Raw genomic sequence first — 20,480 nt, 5'->3', positions numbered from 1 at the left:
TATTTCTTTAAATTGGCTTCCCAGTACATTTTTCGTACCTTTTCTGCCTCAAAATGTCATGAAATGCCACATTACTAATTTTGGGACACTTTTAAAGGGTGCAAAAAACACATTAAGAAGCCACAAAGGCTGTGCAAGAATAGTCTTTTAATGACAGGCTAAGCATCACTTTTCAGAATCACAAATGAAAACATTTGCTTATCCTTTGCTTAAAAATCTGTTTCTCAACCTTGACAGCTTTAAGCTCTGTGGATTTAAACTCCCATAATTCCCCAACCAGCATGCTGGGGTTATTGGCCTCCAAGTTGCACCTGTCATTCTATTTGAAGTCTTTGGTTTAATTGAAATATGGTAAATCAATAAGATTGCAAAGATTTTTTTCCCAGAATTGGAAGGGATCTTGGAGGTCTTCCGGTCTAATCTCCTGCTCAGGCAGAAAATCCTGGCCTATACCATTTTATACAAATGGCTGTCCAGTCTCTTTTTAAAAGCCTCCAGGGATAAAGCATCCACAACTTCTGAAGGCAAGCCATTCCACTGATTAATTGTTCTAACTGTCAGGAAATTTCTCCTTAGCCCTAGGTTGGTTCTCTCATTGATTAGTTTCCATCTATTGCTTCTTTTCTTGCTTTCTGGTGTTTTGGAAAATAGGTTGATCCCCTTTTCTTTGTGGCAGCCTCTCAAATATTGGAAGACTGCTATCACGTCACCCTGGTCGTTCTTTTCACTAGACTAGACATACCTAATTCCTGCAACAGTTCTTCATATGTTTTGGCCCCTAATACTCTTTTCTGCACTCTTTCCAGAGTCTCAACATCTTTTTTATAATTGATGACCAAAACTGGATACAGTATTCAGTTTCCACCAATGCATTTCATACAAACCTGTTACATAATTTTCACTCCTCATTTTTTAGAATAGAAGAATGGAGAAGGCTCTTAATTATTTCATGGATTATCTCTGATTACAGGCAATAGAAACTAATTTGGGATGTGTCTGATATTTGTGCTAGCAATCTTTTTCCATTAAATTAATTATTTTGCAATAAATTCTCAACTGGTACATGTATCTAGCCACTGATATAATATCTGTGCTTAATTTTGTTATGCTTCATCTCTAATTCTCAGGTCAGAAATGTTAGTAACTTAATATACTTTCTGAGTTCAGAGTTTGCTTTTTAATCTAAAAAGCAGGCTCATTACTTGTCCCAAACAACATAGCTACTGAGAATCATCTAGTCAGAACTATTAAGCCATACAGTTGTCGTCTAGGAATATTCTACTAAAGAACACATCATTGTAGAAATCACAGTAAGAATATGTTTCATGTTTTTCTTACAAGTTGCATTTTTTTTCTATGTGCAAAACAATGGGAGGGGGGATGAACCTTCAAGTATAATACACAGAAAAAAATATATTTACAAAAGCTACAGTGAACAAAATGAAAAAGTATAACTGAATTTTACTTATTGGATTTGCAGCATGAATTGCAATAGGCTAATCTATGACTAGTTGAACCATGTTTTACTGAGTTTTTTTCAGTTGCTTTGATTCACACATCACATTGCACTGTAAAGTACTGTATTGTACTAAAATACTGTAACTATTATAAGCTAAATATATTCAGCACATTGAGCCACAAAGTAGCCAAGCACATTTTAGAAAGTATATTTGAACTCCCAACCTCAATTAAAAGCAGCATTACATTTGCACCATCCTGAATTCTGGATGGTAAAGTAATTCTGTTCTCTAAATTTGGCTACTGGCTATTTTCTTGGATTTGGGGGTGGTAAACCTTGCTACTTTTTTTACCTGGATAAGATTCTACTTGACAGCCAGATGTCTTTCAGGAGTATAATATGCACATCACCTTTCTGAAATTCCCAATCTGAACCTGCAGCTCTAAATGTTGCTTGTAGAAATGAAATTTCAAAAGGTGGTGGAAAAACCTGCTTTGTATCTATATCTTTGTTTCTATAGAACACTATTTAAGGACCTGGCAAACTATCCATCTATGTACACAATGCACAAACACATTTATGTGAACACTGGCAGTTGCATAACTGAGTAAAACAGAAAGCATAAATTAATTATAAGGTTTATAAAACCAAAAATTATTAATAGATGGGTTACTGTGCAAAAAGCTTAATTTATCTATTAACAGACATGGAAAAGTGTGCATATATTCTATCTTAGTGTTTCTTAATGTTTGGATAAGACTGGAGTAATTGAATTATTGATGTGGTTCAAATGGAAAGTATTTGTGTGGTTACAGTACTTTGTCTGTTAAGCAACTACGTGTAGCTTCAGTTAGTAACTGTGGCAAGTAGCTATGCCATTTCCATTAGAAGTGAAAAATATTAACAGAAAAAAAACCCCATTGAAATCCCTCATATATCGAGCTCATTCATAACATATGATGTTGGTGGGGCAAACACACCTAACAGAAATTTAGTGTAGAAAGCAAGGAAGGTGATGCTGATAGAGATATGTAGGAACTGTTACGTAAATAAAAATGGGTGGAAGAATTTTTAAATCTGGAACAGTCAGATGACATTCAGAAGTGATTCAGGCAGACATTTCCCTAATTCACTGAACTATAAGGAAGAAGGGGAGAACCAGCACCATCAGACTTGCAAGACTATGTTATTGTAGCCAATCTCAATAAAAGCAGTTTTAGCCAGCCTGTGGAATTGATTACCTGGTCTGGTCCATCTCGGCCAACACATTTAATAATTAAAATGAATTTTAGAACAATGCTGGGGAGTCTGCAGACTGTGGTTAAAAAAAAAAACCTCAAAATAGTACCCAACATTGGAAAAATGAAAATTTACCAGCTGAAGAAGTACTAATTAAGACAATTTTAGAGTGTGCAGAAATGGATAGATTGACTTTAAAGATAAAAGAGAAAGAAGACTCAGTATATTTTAAAACATGGGATAATTTCTATCAATGGCTAGAAAAATGAGTTAGAAAGGAATGTGATATGTAACTTTGAATATATATTAGCAAGAAGAAGACTATTGAGCAATTAATTAACATATTTATGATAATTAACTATTATCTATTCTTGTTTGATAAACACATGAACCCAGACATTATGCTGTTTGCTAAATATTGATAATGTTATTTGGAAAAACCCCAACCCCAACCCCGACCCCACCTTATTCCTAACCCTATAAAAACAAATAAAATTTAAGCAGGAAAACTCAAAATAGCAGACATGAGGATGCAACTGAACCTCCATCTGTTTTTATGTATGTTGTGTAAAAACACAAGAGAAGTACATGTAACACACATTAAAAAATGAATGAAATTTCAATCACATCTTTGTGGCCACCATTCTGACTTTGGTATCAACCCTGTCAAATTATTTGCGATAAAACGATCCATTCATCTATTGTGATGTAAAAGAGATTAAAGGTGTACTTTCTGGAGAGCAGATTGTGGTACAGAAACAAAACAAGCTCAGGGCTATTGTATTTCTCTCTACATTTGATGAGAGGGATTTGCAAGTTAGAAGCAATATACAAAGAGTGATTACAACTCATTTACTAGGTTAAAAAAAACAAAAAATCTGTAAACATTGCTTTCTGAAAGAACTTAAGATAATATAGGTAGTCTTCAACTTATGACAGTTCAGTGACTGTTCTAAGTTATGACAACACTGAAAAAAGTGACTTAGAGCTGGTCTTTGCACCTACAATAGTCACAGCATCCCCACAGTTACTGGATCAAAATCTCAGCTCTTGGCAACCAGCATGTATTTATGATGGTTGCAGCATCCTGGGGCCACATGATTATCATTTGCGACCTTCTCAATTTATTTACAACAAGCAACATCAATGGGGGAAGCCAGATTTGCAGAATAACTGCATGATTTGTTTAACAGCTATAGTGATTTGCTTAACAATCCTGGCAAAATGATTGTAAAATCAGGCATGACTCATTTAACTGCCTTGCTTAGCAAAAAAAAAAAAAAAAAATTCTGGTCCCAACTGTGGGCATAAGTTGAGGGCTCTTCTGTCCTGCACAGCCAAAATTTGCTTTCCAAGCAGCAGGGCTAAGAAAGGCCTTCCCACAGGATCGGAAGAAAACTTACCCAGTAGTGTCTGCACCTATTCCAAAATCAATTCTTTTCAAAGGCACTGAAATGGGGAGTGTTTTTTTGCTTACAGGCAGACAGTACATTTACCGCGGAAATGAGCTTTCACGATTCAGGCTTCAAAAGCGATGATTGTGATAGATGTAACTGATTTTTTAAAATGTATGTTGTTTACTGCGGTACTCTACACCTAGGAAGATTTTTTATTTTATGTTACGCATACTTCCAGCCAAGTCACTAAACAATGGGTGGCAGCCTTAGGACCTTAGGAACAACATGGCACAAACTTCTGCAAATGTTGTCCCAGATTCTCCAATAAACTGCAATCTTTAAGCCCCTTTAAGGAAAAGGTGGAAGAGACAGGATCAGAAAAAGGAAAGAAGGCGAGGTTGTCGTGCATCGTTCGCTCCCTAGAGACTAAAATAGACTTTCTGAAACTTGAGCTGGCCACAAACAAGGAGTGTATATTGGAGGTGATGACCCTTGAGAGCTGTAGGCAACGAAATTTCATTTTGATGTATGCCAATTGGGGTATATTCAAAGTGACAATAAAATTATTATTATTATCTTTCTTTCATCAAAAAAGAAGGAGTTGAAAAAATGGCAGTGCATCTTAGTGTTGCTAGAATAAGGGTGAAAGCTGTAAGTTGTAAAAAAAATCAGCATCAAATGATGCTTGATGCTTGAGCAGGGTCCGCAGGATTGTCTGGGACGCTACACATCCTCTTCATGACTTGTTTTCCTTGTTACCTTCTGGAGGGGGGGGGGGGCTTTGTGGTATCCAAAGCAGAACATCCAAATTCGGTCACAATTTTGTTCCATATAACATCAACCTTGTGAACTCTCAAGTTTCCTTTTTCTGCTATATATTCCAAATGAACATGATTAATATTTATATGTATGTATGTATATTTTATCCCTTGCCTGCTTAACTTATATAAGCATGCAGGCTGTATGCCCCTTGGCTATCAACAAAAGATTTGTGGATTGGATTAAAGTTTGTGGATTTGATTGCACAAGGAAATGCAAAGAGAGAGGTTGGCTATGTCAGAAGGCAGAAGGGGGAAAAAAACTAATCGTGGTGAAGCGTCAGTCTTGCGTCTTCAGAGTGGCAGGCTTTCCTGCCTATCTCATGCTTAATTCAGAGGTTTAAAAATAGCCTCCAGATGTTTATGATTGGACAGCCGCAGAGCAGGAACTGCCTGTCTGAGCAAATAGGACTGTGAGAAAAGACACAGCCAGATAAAGGAGCAGATGCCAAAAGACAGCAGAAGAAGAAACCGGACAATTGGTGGGCAAAAGAAAATCTAGAGGGATTTGCGCAGGTTGAAGAAATAGCTCCGTGGAGTGACTAGAAGAATGTTGCACCCCATATAGGTGTGAGCTGAGAGGTGTGAAGAGTTGCCAGGGAAAGTGAAGAGAGAATATTTTGGATTGATGGGGTGCAGGAAGATGATTTCATAAAAGGAACAGGAAGAGAGGCACTGGCAAGAAAATCTGGGTGAGTCAAGGAATCCCTTCAGTGGAGTAGGAAGTGCAAGAAGGTATGTTGCTTGATTGTGCATCGTGAATATATTATGACATAGAACGCTTATTTGATGCAGATTGTAGGACAAAGTACATGTAGGATGTACTGGCCTGTTGACTCTAAGAAGCAGGGGGGCCTATGGGCTGAAAAAGGTGGGGAGGAGTAAAGCAATGGATTGGGTTTTGAGTTCAGTGAAAAGATGGACCTTGATCCAGAACACTGTGTGTGTGTGTGTGTGTGTGTGTGTACACACACACACACACACACACACACATATACATATACATACATGAACAACTAGAGGACAGGTCTCACTAAGCTTGACTCATACTGTTATATCTCAGAAGGGATGAAAGTTGCTGTGAGAAATGGAACTGAGCCGATCTTAAAGGTTCTGGATTTTGAGATGATGGGAAAGTCTTGGTTAGTTCTGCTGGGGATGAAGAGGCAATGCTGCATCATGACCAAACGGAAGCAGCTACCACAAAAAGAAGGAAAATGAAACAACTGTAAACCCCTTTTAGGTGTCTTATATCCAGTACATGAATGGAAAAGCCAGTTTACCTTAGTGGTTAAGGAACCAGGCTAGAAACCGGGAAATGGTGAGTTCTAGTCCCATCTTAAGCACGAAAAACTGGCTGGGTGACTTTGAGCAAGTAACTCACTCTGAGCCTATGACATTAGGCTTGGGTGACAGGCTGGTTGGTCAATTTCTGTTGCAACAAATAGGTCAACACAGTTAATACAAAAACAAAAAAAGCAGAACTTTTGTGGGAAAACAGTTGGAAGAAAAAGAACATACAGAACATGAATAATAAGGAACAATATAGGCCAGCATATTAAATGCAAATGATTCTCTGCCTCTGATTTCAGCTGGCTTGTGGCAAAGCTGCAAATCGGGGCTACGTGCAAAGCCTCCTATAATGCAGAAGGCACTGTTCCTAAAGAGGAAACAATATATGACCACTAATTATTATTTTTTCAACCTGGAATTTTGAATGTTTTAATTCTTAGCGGGATGGTAGCTATTGTATTTCTTCTTTTGCCTGCCTGATTGTAAGTCTGGTTATTTCCTCCCATGGATCAGCAACAGCCATCCAGGCTGGAGAATCTGGAACTCGGTGCTATTTAGGCTGAGGAAGGTTCCTTTGAAACAGGGATAGGAAACCTCTGACACCCCCAATACTGCTGAACTACAGGTAGTCTTCAAGTGTAATTGAGCCCCATAATTACAGTCGTAAATTGTGATGGCTGTAAAGTAAGTCACCACACTTCCAGGCCTGATTTTATGACGTTTGGTGACATTTATTAAGGGAACACATTGTAAATGCTGGGTTTCTGGCAGAAAAGGTCATAAATCATGGTCACAGGACCACAGGGAGCTGCAAATAGCCATTATGCAGACTTTGTCAAGTGCCCAAAATGCAGTCATGTGATTGTGGAGGGGTGGACGACATTAGAACTCCAAAACTGGGTCATAACTATCTTTTTGAAGGTCCATTGTAACTTTGAATGGTCACTAGACCAGTCAGGTCGTAAGTCGGGGACTATTTGTAAAACTCTTTTAGTATCCCTTGGCATTGGTTATACTTCCTGATGGGGCTGGGAACTGTACAGCAGACATCGCCTTGCTTTGTTCTGAGGCCAGTTATTCTGTTCATTCTGGTAGAAGATCTGGCTTCTGAGATTGGAACACAGCTGGCTTTATCAGGGCCAAATATTCTCAAACATTGCCAGAGGTGGAATTGGAGTGAACAGATACACTTGCAGGATTAAGATCAGTTTCATTGTCTCATTTTCCCCCCAGCTTGTAATCTATTTCAGCATCAGTATGCATTGTTGTTGTTGCTATTTGCAAATGCCAACATCCTTAACCCTTTACCATGATAATTGAAAAGTTGCTGAGAGTTATAATTTGGTAACATTGTTTCCTTGTGCCTAATTTATGCATTTGTTTGCATTTTTTAAATGTGCCACAAAATTTAGAGAATGAGTAAGACCACAAATTTTTATTCTGGTTCAGATATAGATTTTTTTTTTTTTTTTGCTTCCATTTAATTGTGTCCGAGTCTAAGAGACTGGACAACTCTCTGCAATTTTATTGGAAAGATTTCTCAGAAGTGGTTTGCATTGCCTCCTTCCTAGGGCTGAGAGAAAGTGACTGGCCCAAAATCACCCAGCTGGCATTGTGCCTAAGGCAGGACTGGAACTCATGTTTCCCTTTTTCTAGCTTGATGCCTTAACCATTACACCAAATGGCTCTCACATATAGAACAAATTTCTTCTAAATTTCTAGCATTAATTTTCCATCACAAAGGGCAAGTAGATGCCAGTTTGAGTTCTCCTGAAATAGCTTCCTCTGAAATACTTGACTTGAAATCTGAGTTGGGGGAACACATGCTCGATATTCAATTTTAAATTGTCTTTCTTCAATATGATATGATCCACAAACAATACTTGAAAATAATACTCCCCCTCAAATTTATATACCATCTTTTTTACCTAAAAAAAATGTGTTTAAGTGTTAGAAGAGCCTTAAAAGGGTTAGAATATATCAGGGTTTGATAATATAAAAACTCAAATAATTTAAATAAATAAAAATTGGCCAATTCACAACATCCTGTGTGTCCAAACTCTCTGGAAAGGAGATTCTGATTTGTTTTTGCTTTTTTCCCCCCTGGTCATTGTGGTGATAAACTTCATCCTGAAATTAGGAGATATCTTAATTATGTAAGCATAAGCCTTTGACTCCCCCCCCCTCTATGCTTAGAAGGATTCCTTGGAAGCACTGCAATTTCAGACTGGAAGGCTGCTGTATCTCTTGGTCCTTCTGTTGTCAAGAGTATTTCACAACCAACTTAAGTAGTATTAAATTATTTATTGGCTCTAAAAGACTGGATTGAGTGCCTCTCAACAGCTTCTTGGAAAGTAGTTTTGATCTTGTAAAGATGAAGACAATTGCTACTACAATGGAGACTGGGCTGAACATTGACATGGAGAGCCAATTGCAACCATCTTCTGAAGAGACTCATCATTCTACAAACATAACTGAGCTACCAGGTTTAGTGTATTGTGGGAACTCTGAAGAATTCCTCCATCAGATGACACCAGAGGAAGCATCTCAATACTGGAAAGATGCTGAAAATGGCTCATCACTTGTGGGCACTCAAGCATTGCAATCAACGAGCAACCAGTCATGGCCAGATGCCACAAACTGTGAAAAGCTGCAATCTAATGAAACAGATAGTCCTCTGAAGAGCTCAGAACCAGCAAGTTCATCTGAAGAGGTTGTGGCGGGTGTAGATACTGTTCCTGAGGTTGTATCACCCTTGTCTCTTCCACTGAAAAACACATGGATGCTTCAACTCCACCTAGAGGATGACATTGAAGATTACTTGGAGGGATTTGAGTCCGTGGCCTACACCAACCGCTGGCCCAGGGCAGAGTGGGTTACTAAACTGAAGCCATATCTGAGCCGCAAAGCTCTTTTGGCTTGCAGCATCTTGGAACCCAATCTTGCTAATGACTACGACATGGTCAAAGAGCGCATCCTGCACCAATACGGCATCACAAGAGAAATGCAACACCAGTGCTTCAGGCAGTTCCGATACCAGGAAGCCAAAGGCCCTCGAGAAACCTGCCAAATTCTCCAGGCCCTTGGACAGCGCTGGTTGAAGCCGGAAAGGCACACCAAAGAACAGATTTTGGAGTTAATAATACTGGAACAGTTTCTAACCATCCTGCCCCCAGAAATGAAAGACTGGGTCCAAGGATGCTGCCCAGAGACTTGTGCTCAGGCTGTGGATCTCATTGAAAGTTTCCAGCTGGGAAATGAGGTGAGAGGGACGTAAGTGCTGGAAAAGGAATTTGATATAGGAAACTGCTGAGTTTAGTTATACAGGTAGTCCTCAAGTTACAATAGTAATTGAGCCTGGGAATTAGGGTCTTAAGTTGTGATGGGGCATGACCAAATTTGATTTTAAGACCTTTTTTGTGGTGGTTGTTAAGTGAACCTGCTGTTCACTATGGATAAATGTGAAATGCTGGTTTCCAAGGAAGCTGCCAATAGCTCTAAAAGGGTCCTAGTTGCTGAGCGCCCAAAATGCAGTCACACGATTGTGGGAGGGGAGACATCAATATGTTGAAATTAGTTTATAAATAGCTTCATAATTTCAAATGGTTACTAAGCAACTGATTGTAAGTTAAGGACTACCTGTATCAATATGTGAAATGAATGGATGCAAAGCTGTGTTGGAAAACTTAAGTAAAGCTGGGTTGGAAAATTTAAGATTATCTGGCTGTTAGAACTATTTTAATTTCCACCAAACCACATTAGCTGGCTCTCTTGAATATAGTGGCAGCCGTGCTTTTTTTTATTTTCAGGCATACCCTATCTGGGCTGTAAAAATCGAGACAGCCATTAGATACCAGCAATGAGATCCACAAAAGTCTGGCTGCCATCTAATAGTTGTCTGGATTTTGCAGCCTGGATATGGTAAATTTCACCTATGTCAGGTTTCCCTAGTTAATTTGGTTCACTACATAAGTTAGGGGGATGAAGATCAGGTGGAGGTATCTGATATGGCTTTGCAAAGAAAAATAGGAACTATATGATGGTTTTGAACCACTAATGATATGCACTTTATTCTTTCATTAACCAATTATCAGCATTCTAACTTAAGTCTGCATCTGGGGCTTTTCCATACAAAAAAATGTGTAGCTTCTCTTTCTCTTTGCAAAACCACAGCAGTTGCCTCAATCTGATGTGCAGGCAATCAGGTTAAGATTCTTGCCTCTAAGACAGGTGTCTTCAAACATTTCCTGTAAAATTTTGAAATGGGTGAAGTGGTTATGGGAGCTGTAAGTACTTGTCAGGCCTAAGATGACACAATGAAATTCAATCGAATCCAGTTTTTTAGTTTGATATAAAGGATATTGTTTTACCTAATAGAAAGATATTGACAGTTACACCTGATAGACAGAATCTTGCCAGACTAAAGCTATAACTTTTTAGCCTAATAGACAGACTGTATCATTTCTTTTTTCATAGTTTATTCTATTGTTCCATTACTTTACTACAGTTATGTTTATGCTTCTTTTCATTTCTCTGTTTGTATTGTTGTAAGCTGCCTAGAGTAGCCCCACAGAGAAATAAGCAGCAAATAAATTTAAATGAATAAATATAGCCTGGGAGATTCTAGAGCAGGGGACTTCCTTGACAACTGTTGAGACTTGTGGACTTCCCACCATGGGGAATTCTAGGGTCTTTTTTATATAAATATTTTATTAATTTTCTAGTTTTACAATCAAATGTGTTGTCTGGGTCCATTAGTAGATAATGTGTTGTCTGGCTCCATTAGTAATTCAGTGGTATATATTAACCTTCAATCTAGATCCAATATTACACCAACAAATGTTTCCTCTCTTCTTATGGTAGTACCTGTTTTCCCACACTAGGCAAATACAATTCTTATTGTTATTAATAAATATACAATTGAATATCAACATCTTTGTTACATTTTTCTCATAATATCAATAATATCAGTTTTAGATTGCTTTTCTAACCAAAACATATCTTAATTGCATTTGCTCTTAATATCCATATGTTCAATCAGTATCCTGTTTTCGCTTTTTTAAATTTTAATTTCCCATCAGTTCAAAATGTCTCTATTGTTTATAATTTCAAAATAAGTTATATTTGGGTAACCAAAAGCTTCCCTTATTCAGACTTCTTAACGTTTTCTCTTAAACCAAAATCTAATATTCTAATCATACATCTTATCTTTCTAGTTATGATAGTACAGTACTTCTATTTCTAGCAATTATCTATTCTCCATCATATTCAAACATTTAATTAATAATATAATATCCCATCTAATGGATCAAAACCTCTATTTTCTCCAGTCTTATTCTAGCTTTCTTCCTTTGCCAACTAATTTTCCAAGTAAATGCATTTGAATCGTAATTTTTTCTCTTTTTTTGTATATGTTATTTGGAATAAGACCATTTGGTTAAAGCATTTTTGGAAGAACGAACTCATTGATATTAATTAAATAGCCTCCCTTCTTCTCCAATTCCCCACAGTTCTGCTAACAGTTCTATCTTCCATTCAATCTGTTCTTCTTCCTTTTCCTCAAATATGTCCTGAATTCTTGATTGGTAAGATGTCTTTTCCATTTCCAATATTATCGCTCCGTCTTCTAGTTCTTCAGTTGTCTGAATCTGTTGGTTGGTTCCTTCCTTTAGGTTCTCAACTTTTGGATCTGCTTCCTCTAGTTTTCCTTCTATTTTCTGGGTTGCTAATTCCTTCTTTGTAGTCATGTTCTGGGTTTGTAAATTTAGATTAGAAAATTATTCTTTTATCTCCTTTGTCTTATTTCTAGTCTCATCACAAGCTAAAGCAATAGTCTCTTGTATTGATTTTAACATGGAGAGAATTTCTTTCTGATCTTCATCCATATTTTCTTGGTAATATGTCAAACTAAAAACTTTGGGAACCAGTGTTAGAGATGGTTTTTTACTATTTAAAGTTGAGTATGGGACATCCATTTCATTTTTTGTAGGTGGTCTTTATAACACAAAATTGTTCATCAATCAAGGATTTATAATCCAAAATATTCCATCATCTCTAGCAATGAAGTGTATTTCTCCTGCAAGGAGATAGTTTCACAACACAGCTCTAAAAGTCAGGTTTGGAGGGCTTCCTCAGATCAAATGGAAGGGCTGCCGCCCTCCTGCAATCAATGAAGGTCCCCTCCTTCCTTGTTGGCTCTAGGGGGTGACTTTCAACCTTTTCCAGGGTCCCCAGTGGGGCGAAATCGAACATGAAATATGGAGCCCCATCTTCCTGCGTCCATTCCACTGTGATTTCAAAACCAGAATCCAGATCCAATAGGTCTTAAGGTTGCCAAGATAGGACACCCCTGTTCTAGGGTGTGGCTATCCTGATCTCCCCCCCCCCAATCCTCATCCAATTCAGCACTGTGCAATTTCTTGTCTTGGGCCCCTCTCTGGAATGAGAATAGGAAGTTGTGGTGCTACTGCTGACATCCCCCCACCCCATCTCTTCTTCAGTTTCATATCCCATCACAGTACTGGAGTTAGAGTCAAAGTAAAATAGGAACATCATATGAATTCCATAGTGTTGGAAGAAATTTAATTCAGAAATTTAATTTATTTCTGCGCTGCCTCTATCTTTTTTTTTAATCATTAGCACAACCCACAAGTAACGGGAACTAGAAAATGATGTGACAAACAAAGTCAACACAAAGTTGCAAATATCACTAAACCATTTCTTCCATCGATAATTAATGACTGGGCTAAGTCAATTAACCTGCATAAATAATAGCAGACAGGGAAAGTACTTTCTCAATACAATTTCCCTGGGTACACAGAGGTGGTACCCAAAGTCAGCATATAGAAACATATCAAAGAAAAGATCTGTAAACTTAATAAAAGTCCAATAAAATGTTTCACCTCCAGAGCTGCATGTCCATCAAATTAAACATTATAAAGAACACATTCACACATATCTCACAAAGGACCACCTTTCCTATAAACATTACCAACCCCTGTACCAAAACTGTAGTCTGCCTTTGAGTGCCGTCTTTTATACTCTCAAATAAAATCACCTCCTCTCCAAGTAGCCTGTCCAGCATCATTCTTGCAAAATCCCAGCTCAGAACGGAACCCCTCTTTCTTCTTACAGTTGTTACGCTGAGAGTGCTCACTGAAGGGATTTGAGTGTGCGTGAAAGCTTTCCAACCGATATATTTGGGGATTAATCTGTTGGGAGTTTTATTTAATTTTTTTCCTCATCTGATTTCTGAATGTGTCTCTTTCATCCCCTTTCTCCACAACCCAAAAGCCACCAGTGCCATTCAAAGACATTGATGTGAGGTTTTCCAGTGAAGAGCAGGCCTTGCTAACTGAAGAGCAACGAGCACTGTACGATGATGTCATGATGGAGAATTTTCAGAATGTGTCCACTCTGGGTGAGGATTGGCCAGTTTTCTTCAGCCCTGCTTGTTTCCATGGCAACTCAGGAACAATGCTTTTCAAATCCCATGATGAATCTAGCTTCTAATGCTTCTGATCAAGGACCCAAATGACCGGAGAAGGGATTAATGGCCCACGACATTTGGAGGACATCTGTCTTGGAATACTAAATTAGCCGAACCCTGGAAGTCTTGGGGAAATGATGGTTGTCTCCTCTACAGCATAGTGTGGTTGTCTGAACCTTCTAATGCTCTGTAAAGGTATTTATTTGGTTCAGATAGTGCCATCCATTCAGGAGCTCAAGGTGGTATATATAGATACTTAATTTATGGTGACTATTGGGACAGAACGTCCATTGCAAAACAAGGCAGTTGTTGTGTGAGTCATGCCCAGTTTTACAACCTGTTTTCTCACAGTTGTTAAGCAAATAACCGCAGTTAAATGAATCATTATGTCATTATGATGAATCTGACTTCCCATATTGACTACTTTACCTGTTGGAAGTGGCTGGGAAGTCGCAAACGGTCAGGATCATGCGATCCCAGAATGTTGCAACTGTCATAAATATATGGCAAGTGCCCAAATTTTTGTTCACATGACCTTGGGGATGCTGCGGCAGTCGTAATTGTGAGAACTGGTCGTAAATCACTTTTTTCAATACCGATGTAATTTCAAAGTCGCTAAACATATAGTTGTAAGTTGAGGATTACCTATATGTAGCAATCCCTCCTGCTATTTTTCCCCAAAGCAACCCTGGAAGTCATCCAGTGAGCTTCTGGGGCTGAAGCTGGACTTGAACTGTATCTGCCTGCCCCTATTTCATAATCTTCACAACTATGCTGTCTTTGTGGGTTGTACAGGTAATCCTCGACTTACGACCACAATTGAACCCAAAATTTCTATTGTTAAGTGAGACATTTGTTAAGTGAGTTTTGCCCCCACTTTATGATCTCTCTTGCCACAGCTGTTAAGGGAATCACTGCAGTTAATGTAATCCAGTTGTTAAGTCAATCCGGCTTCCCCATTGGCTTTGCCTGTCGGAAGGTTGCAAAAGGTGGTCACATGACCTTGGGACACAGGAATGACCATAAATACGAACCAGTTGCCAAGCATCTGAATTTTGATCACATGACCATGGAGATGCTACAAAGGTTGTAACTCTGAAAAACGGTCATAAGTCACATTTTTCAGTACTGTTGTAATTTTGAGTGAACTGTTATAAGTCGAGGATTCCTGTACAGGTTAATAAGAGACATTCAAGGGAAAGAAAATAGGACTGATCTTGGTGCCTCTTTATTAATCTCTTGCTCTGGTTCTGATCTAGATCAACTCTCCCTTCCCCAGCCTGCTCTTAATGCTTAAACCATTGTGGTGCCTCTTTGTGTTTGACCTGACTTTTAGGATTTTTCACTGAGAAATTGGGAAGGCATAAATCTTTGGTTATGCTCTGCTTCTTTCTCTTGGGCAGGAATTTCACTGGAGAAACCCGAGATAATCACCCGGATACAGCAAGGGGGAGAACTGTATTTTCAGAATAATACCATAAATTCTCCAAAAGATCGATTTATAGGTAAGGAGGAAGACTGAACGGGGAGTTTAGTTAAGATCCACTTAACCTGTTGCCTAATTCTTTATAGCCTAATTTTTATAATACACACATCTACGTATAGACATCCATACTAAATAAGTCCTGTTTCTTCTACTATTAGCAGCAGGAATTATGATTTAAATTAATTGGGGGGAGGGCTAAGTGTGTGCAAATTCTCCAGGGATGTCTGCAGGAGAGGGTCAGAAAAGAGGTGAGACTTCAATAGCACAGACAAGGATGCCATCTGAATGATTTTGACCTATGGTTACTAGGAAGCTATCTATGTATTTAGGGGTAAGCAACCCACTGGGTGGAGCCCCCAGAGCCAATTTTCAGCCCCAAGAACATATCCAGATTACACTCCCAAAATTTAACAACAAAACTTGCACCATTTTCTACTTTCTCATTCCTGAAGAGACAGAGTAGACATGGTAGGCTTCCCCAGAATCTAAGACATCTTTAACCTTTTAAAAAAGCCATTTTTTTCTTCCCCTTCTCCATCCACCAACCCAATGCCATCAGCTTTCAGAGAACATCTCTCAAAGAAAAAAGAGGAAAAGTATGCCCTACGTTATTTTTCTCTGAATCAGAGGAAAGCCTACCATAGCGATATCCAGATTGGGAATCAAGAGAAAGCTTTCCTTCCTTAAACCTATTTCCCAGTTAAATAATGGAGCTGGGGGGAGGGAGATAAACTCTTCAGTTTCCTTCAGAAGTGACTGCTTTTACTTCTTTCCGTTGCAGGAAACCAACTGTCACCAACTGTTATCCAAGGGGCCGAAAAACATTCTTTTTTAAAGAGAGCCACAAAGACAGTTAAAGTACAAGCCATCGCGATGGAAGTGCCTCAGGACAATGTGAGTCTGGGGGAAACACCTGTCAAAGAGTCATCTTCTAACTCTATCAAAGAGGCTGCCACATCAGTGCCCCCAACTAGTACCCTCCCCCTTAAAAAGCCATTGATTTCCCCAAAGAAGAAATCTTCCAAAAGAAAGAAGTATCAGTCGCTCACAACAGAAAAGTTGGCTTCCACAAAAGATAGGCCTCAACCATCATTGCTGCAGAAAACATCTAAAAAACAGGAATCAGGAAGCCAAATTTTGACTGCCAAGGCTGGCAAACAAAAGAAGACTCTGGCTCCTCAAGGTGCTAGGCCATCACAGCTAAAGAAGCCAACTGCATCAGTAGGGGAGCACCCCAAACAGAAGAAGAAATCTGAGGTTCTGAACAAACCTCCCATGCTGAACAAGGAAACCCAGTTGTGTGAAAAGATTGTCCAGGAGAAAGATCATCAGCAGGCATTTCTGGAAGTAAAAGTCCACGAAGCCCCTCTCCCAGTCACCACGTGGAATCCTCCTTTCAGTGCCACTGTGGTCTCCGATCTCACATGCCCGGATTGCGGACGGTCCTTCAAGCAGAGGTTTGACCTGCGCCAACACCGATATGTCCAGACCCGGGAGAAGCCATATGCCTGCACATTGTGTGAAAAGTGTTTCAGGCATCCGAGCAACTTACATATCCATTTGCGAACGCATAGCGGGGAACGACCTTATCAGTGTCCTGAATGCGGGAAAGCTTTTTCCCAAAGTTGCAATCTTCGGACTCATCTCAAGATCCATACGGGTAACAAGCCGTACAAGTGCTTTGTCTGTGGCAAGTCCTTCTGCCATAGCTCCAATCTCACCATCCATCAGCGAGTACACACTGGAGAACGGCCTTATCCTTGCTCGATCTGCTCCAAGCGTTTCAGTGACAGGTCCACCCTGGTGCAGCATGAAAGGACCCACACCGGTGAGAAGCCCTACGCTTGTGCAGTCTGTGGACAGAGGTTCAGCCAGATATCTCACCTTGTGAAGCATGGCCGCATGCATCCAGATACCACTGACCCAGCAGGGCCCACTGAAGACCCATCTTCCAACACTTCCGAGGGGGTCTTCATGCCACCTGATGGAAAAGCCTCTTTCCGAATGAAGGGTGAGAATCCACCCTCAACGGGTGAGAATCTTGCCTGGATTTCAAAAACATGGGCTTCTTCTTCCAAAGCTAATGGTCAGCAGAATTGCACCACTACATAGAGGTGGCTGGGCATCCTGGGAAGCCAAAAGAGAAACCAAGGCTTGCGATGGGCAAAAGAAATCGCTGGCAGAGAAATAGTAACAGAAAACATAGGAAGGGATGAAAGACTTGCTAAGGCTGCAGGCCTCCCTTGCAATTGATCTGCTGTAAATTGCTAGGCTTCATTATCACATTCAGAGGAACATCTGAAAAAAAAAATAGTCCAGGTATGGTATACAGTTTTTTAAAAAAACCCAAATATTTTCACAACGTTCTCTTTCGTTACCATTTTTTCCTTTAAAACAAATATTTCTCATTCCTAAATATTTGACTAGCCTTTTTTGCTGCCATTATCTCCAGGGATTAACACTGTATATGGAAACAGACAACAGGTGGAAAACTTAAGGCATTGTTGCTCCCTTAGTCATTATCACAAAAACGGCAAGAAAAAGCTTCTTGTAAGATGTAAGGAAAGTGCATTGTGTTTGCAACCAGTAATATTCAGTAGCTGTTCCTGAGTTTGAGCAAATGAGAAAAAGAAATGAGATAGGCTCATGGAGTCCAAGAAGAGCTACCTGAAGACAGAGCCAAGATACTTTTGATACCTGTTAAGGGTTTTGTAAAGCCAGCACATTTTTAATTTTTCCTACCTCTGGAATTGCAGGGCATCTTCTACAACAGGACTTCCCAACCTTGACAAGTTCAAGACACGTAGACGTCAACTTTCAGAATTTTCCAGCCAGCCAGCCAGAGACAATGTTATTTAAAATATATATATAGTCCAAATACTAATTAAATTTAAAGATTAAAACTAACAGCTTGGCTGTTTTTTTATGGTCAAATAAATATTTATTTTTTAAATGTGTCCTTGGGAGGATATCTTCCATTGCATGGTACACCATAGAAATTCCTCTCTTCTCTTGTGGACTCGAACCGGAGATGGGCAATCAAATCCCCCTCCATTGAACAGACTGTGGCTTTAATATGTCTTGTTCCTTGCAGAACTTATTAATTTATTTCACAGATATAAAATCCCTTATTTTAAGTTATGCTCAACCCATCATGAAATACACGGAGTCTGGAAAAGTAATGAATAAAATGAACTGTAATGCCCTAGGTGTCAAGAATAATGCTAAAATAAACTATTCGGTACATTAAATAGATTCTGTTATCCTTGTTTCATTTACAACTGTTATTGACAATTATTACGTTTAAACCTTGGCTGGAATATTAAACGTATTTCAAAAGGAAGTCTTAATAATGATTTATATAAAATGTATGCATAAAATTTCTCTGCATGTTTAGCAGAAGTCTGTCTTATCCAACTCTGACTATATAATTTAATCCTAAACTAAAACAATATACAGGTAGTTCTCAACAATTGAGCCCAAAATTCCTATTGCTAAGTGACACAGTTGTTAAGTGAATTTTGCCCCATTTAACAACCTTTCTTGTCACTGTTGTTAAGTGAATCATTACAGTTCTAAAGTTAGTAACACAGTTGTGAAGTGAATCTGGCTTCTCCATTGATTTTGCTTGTCAAAATGTTGTAAAATGATCCTGGGACACTGTAACTGTCATAAATATGAATTAGTTGCTGAGCACCTGAATTTTGATCACGACCCTGGGGATGCCACAATGGTTATTAAGTGTGAAAAACGGTCATAAGTCATTTTTAGTTGTACCTTCAAATGGTCACTAAATAAACTGTTGTAAGTTGAGGACTACATGTACTGAACAAATCACTACTGTATGATTCTATATGGGATATGAACTGACTGAGTTTACTCAACCTAGCTGTCTAGACCAGTGGGCACTCAGAGCCCTCTCTGTGGGCACACATGCCATCGCCCCAGTCCTAGGCCTTCAGCTGGGTTTTATAAAACCTTTTCACTTTAGGTCTCTGCCGCCATGTGCAAAAGAAAAAAAAAGGTTCAATCAGTCAATTTCAACTTCTCGCGGGAAAAAAAAAGGTCTTGCAAAGTTGGAATTGATTGACTGAACTTTTTAGTCCCACCCAGTCTGCCGTTACCACCGGAGCCATGCCCACCCAATGGGCCACGCCCACCCAACTGGCCACACCCAGCCAATGGGCCACACCCACCTAGCACTCGACGATCCATAAGAGGGTTTTGGGTTGCAGTTTGGGCACTCAATCTCTAAAAGGTTCGCCATCACTGGTCTAGACTAAGGACACACAAAATCTGGAACAGAATAACAGAATTGGAAGGGACCTTGGAGGTCTTCTAGTCCAATTCTCTGCTCAGGCAGGAAGCCCTATACCAGTGATGGCGAACCTTTTAGAGACTGAGTGCCCAAACTGCAACCCAAAACCCACTTATGCATCGTCGGATGCCGGGTGGGTGTGGCTCATTGGGTGGGTGTGGCCCATTGGGTGGGCGTGGCTACGGTGGTAATGGCAGACTGGGTGGGACTAAAAAGTTCAATCAATTCCAACTTTGCAAGATCTTTTTTTTTTGCCCACGAGAAGTTGAAATTGACTGATTGAACTTGCCTGGAACTTGTCCAAACACAATGAATGTTTCTTCATGTGATGAAAGAACATATGCCAAAGAGTGCATTCAGTATTTCATACAATTAGAAACTGCAAAGGGCCTCTTAAAGCCTCTTAAGCTACCAAGATCAAATCTCTGCTCAGTGCAAGAATTCACATAAAAAAAAAATCTAGAGGCTGTACTGCCTCTAGAACAGTGGTTCTCAACCTGTGGGTCGGGACCCCATTTGGGGTCGAACGACCATTTCACGGGGGTCGCCAAACAAGGCTGTCCGCCATTTTTTTCCCCTTTTCTTTGGCCACGACCCTGGCACCCGGTGATGTATAAGTGGTTGGGGTCACCACAACATGGGGAACTGTATTATGGGGTCGCGGCATTAGAAAGATTGAGAACCACTGCTCTAGAATATTAATTCCACTATCACAGTTTTTCCTTACAGTATGAACCAGTTGGGTCTATTCAAATGGAGGACAGAAACTAGCAATGAGGCAAGGCTTTAAACCAGATTCCTGCCCTGAGTGTGAATCTGGAATCAGTGATGTAAATAACATTTTCCAGCTAAACAGTGTTAACATTTGATTGGAATCTGCTTCTGATATTTTGATATCCACTATTCTATATTTTGCCTTCACAACTCTGGAACTGTTTTTTATAAGACTGATAAAACTCTCCCCAAACAGCCATATACAAT

The 20,480-nt window shown here is 39.4% G+C and overlaps 1 protein-coding gene across 2 annotated transcripts; it reads left to right on the top strand.

Annotated features, from left to right (window-relative positions):
* The first annotated feature begins 8,552 nt into the window (after window positions 1–8,552).
* LOC120304410 (zinc finger and SCAN domain-containing protein 21-like) lies at window positions 8,553–18,597 on the top strand. Of its 2 annotated transcripts, XR_005555715.1 has the most exons (5): window positions 8,553–9,468; window positions 13,500–13,626; window positions 15,099–15,200; window positions 15,963–17,500; window positions 17,938–18,597. XR_005555715.1 is itself a non-coding variant. In XM_039334910.1 (4 exons), the coding sequence occupies exons 1-4, from the start codon at window positions 8,581–8,583 to the stop codon at window positions 17,291–17,293; spliced, it is 2,448 nt and encodes an 815-aa protein (XP_039190844.1). In that variant the 5' UTR covers window positions 8,553–8,580; the 3' UTR covers window positions 17,294–18,455. The 2 variants fall into 2 exon arrangements, 1 of the variants encoding a protein (XP_039190844.1); XM_039334910.1 differs by having other exon boundaries at window positions 15,963–18,455.
* Window positions 18,598–20,480: the final 1,883 nt, after the last annotated feature.

This window comes from Crotalus tigris, unplaced genomic scaffold, assembly GCF_016545835.1.
Source record: "Crotalus tigris isolate CLP2741 ecotype Arizona unplaced genomic scaffold, ASM1654583v1 scf7180000017639.5415321, whole genome shotgun sequence".
NCBI classification, from domain to species: Eukaryota; Metazoa; Chordata; class Lepidosauria; order Squamata; family Viperidae; genus Crotalus; species Crotalus tigris.
This window is presented reverse-complemented; position numbering and strand designations above follow the sequence as displayed.

Excerpts from the sequence above, each read along its gene's own strand:
- LOC120304410 (XM_039334910.1), top strand. The coding sequence starts at position 8,581 with ATGAAGACAATTGCTACTACAATGGAGACTGGGCTGAACATTGACATG. Across the intron at positions 9,469-13,499 it reads GTTTCCAGCTGGGAAATGAG|CCACCAGTGCCATTCAAAGA; the intron begins GTGAGAGGGACG and ends ACAACCCAAAAG. Across the intron at positions 13,627-15,098 it reads TCAGAATGTGTCCACTCTGG|GAATTTCACTGGAGAAACCC; the intron begins GTGAGGATTGGC and ends TCTCTTGGGCAG.